Below are 7,500 nucleotides of genomic sequence, written 5' to 3' on the forward strand. Positions count from 1 at the left end.
TTGATGAGAATGCACTCTGAAAACTGCCGCAGTATGGATGCAATTATGTCGCCCGGTTCAGTTTGTGTCTTTAAGGTTTAAGTGGGTTAGAGAGTTTCATGATTACAGGCCGTGCTGTGTGTTTAAGGTCGGCAGGTTTGTGATTCTGGGGCTACGCTAGACCTCATGTAAAAACTGAGCCTAACACTGCAATCTGAAGTCGATGGAAGTGCTGCTTGTGGAATTATGAAAACGTGAGGTTTACAAACAAAACTTAAAGCCTCAAACTTTTAACTACTGATCACAGCTTCGCTTAGGTTCCCTCTCAAAAACAGCAGGAGCTTGTTTATGAAAAACATAGACTTATGAAACAGCTTGTCTAGTATGGGCCACAATGTTCAAAAAATGTTGTGTGAAAAGTGAAATCGTGTCCTGTAGATTGTTTGCAGTTGTCATCTTTTCCCCTGTTAGCAGCAGCTGCTTCAAAGTAAGTTGCAGTTAATGTATATTGGACTGGAGTTTATCATCAGAGCAAGACCAAGAACTTCAGTGTTCCATGTTCCCAACATTTCTTCTGAACCTGACCTGTATTCCTGAGGTGTTCGACTAACCACTGTATGAAGAAGTAGTAACATAAACATATAATTACAAATATAAACATATATTTACACAGCATATAAACACATCATTTCATAACCCATAAAGACACATTTGCATAATCTATAAATATATATTTACACAAAACTATAAACACGTATTCGGCACAACCCCTAACTCCGTCCAGGGTGATGACGCATTGCTGTTTTAATTAGAGGCACCACAACTTTCCCTCCTCCGCAGGCCTTGCGACGGTGGTCTCGTCGCTCATGAGCGATCATTGTTAGCTTTGGCTCTGCGGGGAACAGGAGTGCTTTTTCTCGTTTCTCCCCTTTCTTGTACTCCTTGGCTTCCAAATGGATGAGTCAGGTGCCCTCATTTATCTCTCTTCCACCAACCACTCTGCTCATTCATGCTCCAGAACGAGGGAGTGCCCTTCTTCTTTCTCTCTCTCTCACTCTCTCTCTTTCTCTCTGTCTCTCATTCTGCATGGGCTGTTGATTCGGGAACACCCACAGCACGGCGGATGCTGAAACAGACCCTGGCGGCACGCAAGCCAAGCCCGCTTAACTATTCACCAACATGGTCTACCCCCCACCCCTCCCCTGCTGCGAGGACGGAACGCGAGGATGAGGCGGGGAGAGGTATCTGTTTTTTGGCACTGCTCCAAAGTGACCTTCGGTTTGGAGAAGGGAGCAAGTGAAATGTCTCGCTCGGTGGAAACATGACAGATCGCTCGCTTTGTTTTTTCTTCCTTTTCTGTTTTTGGAGCTCTCCTCCCTGTCCTCTTCCACTGTTCCTATCATCCCCCCTTTCTCTGTCTCTCTCTCTAATGGATCAGAACCTAGTTAAATAATGGAAAGGGCTCCGCTGTGTCGTTGCTACACTGGGAAAATGATCTACGCCGTGCTTCACGCTCTGAAGCAGGACGGCAAAAACAGGCTGTGAGAGCATGCATGCACGCACAGATGCACGCATGTGTGCACGCACCCACACACACACACACACACACACACACATATTGTGCATTGCATGCACAGACATGGGTTGACGTACGTGAAGTATTTTGCATGCCGTTGCCGTGCAAGCTCACAGACACGATGTGAGCTGGTAGCGTGCACGAAGCGCAACCAAGTGTTAATAAGGCAGTGTGTACACACACATGCATGAACATACTGTACATGGGCGGGCACATGCATGCACATACATGTACTGTACATGCACATGCAACACTCAGCACATCCTAGCTGTACAGTACGCTGCACTTGAATGCGACACCTGATCCTTTCTGTTTACATTTTGACAGCGAAAAGTTTGACTTATCTCCACAAATTTGACATATGTCCCCCATCTCTCACTTACACCATATCTCTGTAGGGCAGATGCTGTGGGGTCCGCCTGTACCTTGTGTGTGTGTGTGTGTGTGTGTGTGTGTGTGTGTGTGTGTGTGTGTGTGTGTGTGTGTGTGTGTGTGTGTGTGTGTGTGTGTGTGTGTGTGTGTGTGTGTGTGTGTGTGTGTGTGTGTGTGTGTGTGTGTGCTGTGGTAGCACATGTGGATGTACTGTAGGCATACTTGTCTGTCTGGATATACATGTGTGTGTGCTCGCACGCCTACATGTGTATGTGTGTGTGTGTCTGTGTGTGTGTTGTATGCACATTTGTGCATGCATGCTTTTGTGCCTGTGCCTGTGCCTGTGCGTGCGTGAGTGCGTGCGTGCGTGCGTGCGTGTGTGCTTGCTGATAGGGGCGGCAGTGGCAGCAGCATCTGTCAGTACTCTGGGTGGCCTGGTGTTCCTGTTGGTAATTGGATCTTAAAGTTTAGAACTGGCGATGACAGATGAACACACACTAACACACACACCTACACACACACTCACACACACACACACACACAAAGCCTCCAGGGAAGGTATTGTTGCACAGGACGGACAAGGCTTACGGTGTGTGGGAGTCACATCCGCTGACGTGTGTGTGTGTGTGTGTGTGTGTGTGTGTGTGTGTGTGTGTGTGTGTGTGTGTGTGTGTGTGTGTGTGTGATTGTGTGATTGTGTGTGTGTGTGTGTGTGTGTGTGTGTGTGTGTGTGTGTGTGTGTGTGTGTGTGTGTGTGTGTGTGTGTGTGTGTTTGTGTCGTGTTGCATTGCTGTAAAGTGCATAGGGAAGTATCAGAGTGTGGGCGGGAGACATCCTCTAATGGGACGTGTGTGTGTGTGTGTGTGTGTGTGTGTGTGTGTGTGTGTGTGTGTGTGTGTGTGTGTGTGTGTGTGTGTGTGTGTGTGTGTGTGTGTGTGTGTGTGTGTGTGTGTGTGTGTGTGTGTGTGTGTGTGTGTGTGTGTGTGTGTGTGTGTTCTTATTTGTGTATATGCCAGGAGTTATCATACATCTCAAGCATAACTTAAAATGCCACTCTGCACGTGGGTGGGCAATGCTTGGGTTCATTACTCAAATGTCAAAAGGTGAATGATGGGCCTACTGTACTTGTTTAGGTGATGCCTGTATTCATAAGTGTAACCTGATATGGGTATCCGTGACAAACGGCCACAGAGACAGGCCACCTGGCTTATTTGGTGATGGACCAAGGTTTCTTGAATCCACCATGAGTCATTCTCAGTACAGCTTGATGGTTCAAACATCCTGGGAATGACGGTCATTTCGAAGAATGAACACAAGCAAAAGTGTCGTCTTGAATGCCGTGTGCTGCATCGAAGCTTGTGAGAAACATGTTCTTCTGCAGTGTGTGCGTCATCCTTTTGAAATGAAACATTTCGCAAGGCAAAAATGAAAAAAAAAAAAAAAATCTACAAACTCATTCTGATCTAGTGGATCAGCTATTTCCAAAACAGACCAGGTTGAAAGTGGTTAAACTTGCAAACGATTAAATCTTTCTCCATTTTCCCCCTTCTCACCCCTCTATCTCCTCTACCTTTTTCTTTCCTACCCCGGGCCGACTCTCCACCCCCTCCACCATCTCTCTCTCTCTCTCTCTCTCTCCGTTAGGTGGTGCTGGACCACATGAGGAGGAAGTGTAAGTGCCATGGGACGTCGGGGAGCTGTCAGCTGAAGACCTGCTGGCGGGTCACCCCAGAGTTCCGCGTGGTCGGCTCTCTCCTCAAGGAGCGCTTCCACATCGCCACGCTCATCAGGGCCCACAACCGCAACACCGGCCAGCTAGACCACTCCCACCACAACAACCACAACAACCACCACCACAACCACCACAGCCGTGACCACAATCACCACAATCACCATCACCGCCACCACCACCAGAACAACGACCACCACCATCATCACAACAACCACCACACGCACCGCCGGCGGCCCAGCAACAACGAGCTGGTGTACTTCGAGAAGTCGCCCGACTTCTGCGACCGGGAGCTCGGCTCGGACTCGGCGGGCACGCTGGGCCGCATCTGCAACAAGACGAGCCCCGGTATGGACAACTGTGAGAGCCTGTGTTGCGGGAGGGGCCACAACATCCTGCAGCAAACGCGGAGCGAACGCTGCAACTGCAAGTTCCACTGGTGCTGCTACGTGGTCTGCGAAGAGTGCAGGATAACAGAGTGGGTCAGCGTCTGTAAATGAAGAAACGCATCACATGAGACTGGACTGTACATGATAAAGAAAAGAATAAATATAGACAGCTGTATTGTGATTTTTGTATTTTTTTTTATGTGAGGGGAATGACTGAACTAATGTACCCCATTCCTTTTTTTTCTTTTTTTTTGCGATGGACTGCTGTTTTCTGTTGGTTGAACAGAAGAGCACGTGCTGAGATTGGACCACTAGAGCCGGCTGCCAGATAGTATGTGCACGTTGGTAGAGAACCTTTGCACATGCAGCATGCATAAGATAACCACCACAAGTCAAGAGTGTGTTGGCATTCTGCCTCCTCTCGAGGTAAAGACAGATTCCAAGCTTCAGTTTGATTACGAGTCATATGGTTCTTGACACAGAGCCATTAAAGATTGGTGATGAATAACATTATATATATTCTAAAAAACGAAATAATGGTTAACTTAAAAAAAATACAATAAAACCGTATTGCTCCAGAGCACTCTATTTAAGCGAGAATGAGATGGCACAGCATACTCTCTCCTACACCCTGCTTGGGTTTAAATACAAAGTGAGGGGAAGTTGAATGATTGAATTCTAAAAGGTCGGACATTATAACACGTCACAAACTCAAACCATGTTTTGCGTAGGACTGGAGAGGTTGTGCGATTGAAGTTTAATGACCCCTCTAGCTGCACGCCACGCTTTCAAGTTGAAAGGTCAGAGTGTGGGGCCTGCTACAGTGAAGCATACCTGGAGCAGTTAGCATTTCAGTGCCTTGCTCAAGGGCACTTTGGCTGTTTTGTGGTTACTATAGATGGAAGACCAACTACCAGTCACATTGTACATGCTTTTTTCGATGGACCTCCTGGCTTCAGGTGTCTTGAAGGCCAAACTGCTACTCTGTATGACCTACGTTATCAGTGGACATTACTGTGTGTTATTTATGCGTATCCCTGTCAGTAACAAACTATGGCGAAAAGCCAGAAAACTACAGACTGGACTACCTACAGTACACGAAACCCATCGTCATGTTTCCTGACAGAACAAACGGCACTAAAATGTTAACCGCTTAAACCCTATAAACTGCAGTTGACCGCAGTCCCTCTGGGCTCTATACCAGTGACTTTTCCGTTTTCGCTCCACATTAAATATCTCCGCTGAAAATAGCCGATCTACAAGCTCACAATGTGTTGCGACGTACTGTGAGCTTGTAGATCGGGCTATTTCCAGCGAATGTTCTCCCCAGAATACGGATGCTGGGGTTTGAGTGGTTAAGAACGGTCAAAAAGCCAGCACGTCGTGCAGTAGCTATGGTGAAGCTCAGCTGAGTGACTGCAGTATAAACAAATGAAAGACTGTCAGTGCTGCTTCCTGACCTGGTGTGACATTTCCTGTCCATCCTCCTTGTGGATGCTGCCAATGGACTTCACATTAAAACCACTGTCCAACCTGGTGTCCCAATTTTGGGCATGTTATTTATAGGCAATTTGTAGGTAATTTCTTTAAAAGATATATCAGATCTACAAGCTCAGAACGCGCCGCTATGTGATGTGTTTTCAGCTTGTAGATCGTCTCTTTTCTCCTCACGACACCGCCATGCGACGAAGTATAAATCAGGCTGGTTAATGTTCAAGGCGTCTAAACAAAGCACTATCCTATCAAAACCTTTACCGTTGTGTTAAAACCACTGTTAGAATAGTTTGTACAGCTGTTTTGATGTGATGAATTTACCCCCCCCTCCCCTTCCCAAAAACACAGTGCACACACACACACACAACATTGTCTGTTGTCTCTTTTTGCCCAATGGCCAAATCCATTGTCTGTGTTATGTGGTACATTCTGTATGTAATGTAAGACTTCCCCAAGAGAACTGGGCCTCAGTTTAAGAAAATTTACTTGGTTTCATCATCAATATGGCCTTAGTGGCCTTGTGCATACTGTATACACCCAATTTATTTAAATGTATATATATATATATATAATGTTGCACGCACGCACACGCGCACGCACGCACGCACGCACACGCACACACACACACACACACACACACACACACACACACACACACACACACACACACACACACACACACACACACACACACACACCTTCTGTCAATAAATTACAAGTGCCTCAGGAAAACTGAGTGCACATGAACAGGCTTCAGTTTCTCGCACTATAAACATCTTAAACTGTCATCAATCAAATTGTATCATGTTTTGCAATGCAGTGCAGTGCAGTGCAGTGCAGTGCAGTGCAGTGTGTGTGTGTGTGTGTGTGTGTGTGTGTGTGTGTGTGTGTGTGTGTGTGTGTGTGTGTGTGTGTGTGTGAGTGTGAGTGTGTGTGTGTGTGTGCGCTCGCGCGCGTGTGCAAATGTGCGTGCAGCCCTGTAAGCTTAGTCATATCTACATCATATCACGTGCTTCACACCTCTTTGATGTGTGCATATCATGTCAGATGAGGAGTCTGGGACGTTTTCATTAGAGCCAGACCGATGCCAGGTTTTTGGGGTCTGATGCTGATCCCGATTTTGGAGAGTCGTAGACCACCGATTACCGAAGTTTAGTCAAAAAGTAGAAAACTTTCTAACTAATGTGAAAAACTTGCATTTAATTCAATTGCATTGTGAGCTTGTAGATCTGTTATTTTAGATTTTTTTTTGCCTATAATGACATGCCAAAAATAGGATAGACAAGTTGAGAGTGGTAAAGAGAAAGAGAAATGGGACTCATCGGCTACATAATTGCTATACCGATGGCATGCCGGCGTCAATAAAAGTCAAATAATAGCCGATATAACAGTCTGCTCAATATATCGTTCTGGCTCTAATTTTCATGTCAAGCTCAAGGTCTACAAATTGGATATAGATGTCTACCCATGCACATTTCTAAGATTGGGTTTGATCTTAAGACTGTTCTGTTTAATTTATTTAAAGCAAATGCTTCTCTGTGTTGAAAAGAAAACAAACCTGAAATTATGTCTGGTTTTCTGGCACAAATTATTTTCGATGCAGATTAGTAGTTTGCACATGCAGCATTTGTCTTCAGGAGAACTTTGGGGGATATCAGCCATATGCATTTCTTTCATGTTTTATTTGTAATGTATGTATAGATTTATGTATGTATGTATGTATGTATGTCTTTTTTTATGTTTTAATATGGCTATTATCTAAGTTATTTTATTTTTGTGGATAACTTAATATTTGTAAAACAATAAAGAAAGACCATAATATTGAAAGGGACCTAATGTGACGAAATAATAAAATACATGAAAGCAGCTCATTTGGTAAAGAGAAACAAATAGTTTGTCTTCATTTTGTCACAACTCGTTAACATGGAAAATATGAACCTTGGGTTTTGTAAATCAGGGAA

The 7,500-nt window shown here is 45.2% G+C and overlaps 1 protein-coding gene across 3 annotated transcripts in view; it reads left to right on the forward strand.

The window, feature by feature from the left end:
- The window catches only part of wnt10a (wingless-type MMTV integration site family, member 10a), a 39,497-nt gene extending 32,101 nt beyond the window's left edge, over positions 1 to 7,396 (forward strand). The window contains exons 4-5 of one of the 3 annotated variants that reach the window (XR_013932030.1): positions 3,572 to 6,396; positions 6,462 to 7,396. Coding sequence is in view for 1 of the 3 variants with exons in the window: in XM_080412797.1 (XP_080268923.1) it covers positions 3,572 to 4,156 (585 nt within the window). In the remaining 2 variants the exon portion in view is untranslated. Of the gene's footprint in view, positions 1 to 3,571 lie in introns of all 3 variants that reach the window. The other 2 variants (XR_013932031.1, XM_080412797.1) reach the window with 2 other exon arrangements.
- Positions 7,397 to 7,500: the final 104 nt, after the last annotated feature.

This window comes from Gymnoscopelus braueri (genome assembly GCF_963280865.1).
Source record: "Gymnoscopelus braueri genome assembly, chromosome: 18".
In the NCBI taxonomy this organism is placed as follows: domain Eukaryota; kingdom Metazoa; phylum Chordata; class Actinopteri; order Myctophiformes; family Myctophidae; genus Gymnoscopelus; species Gymnoscopelus braueri.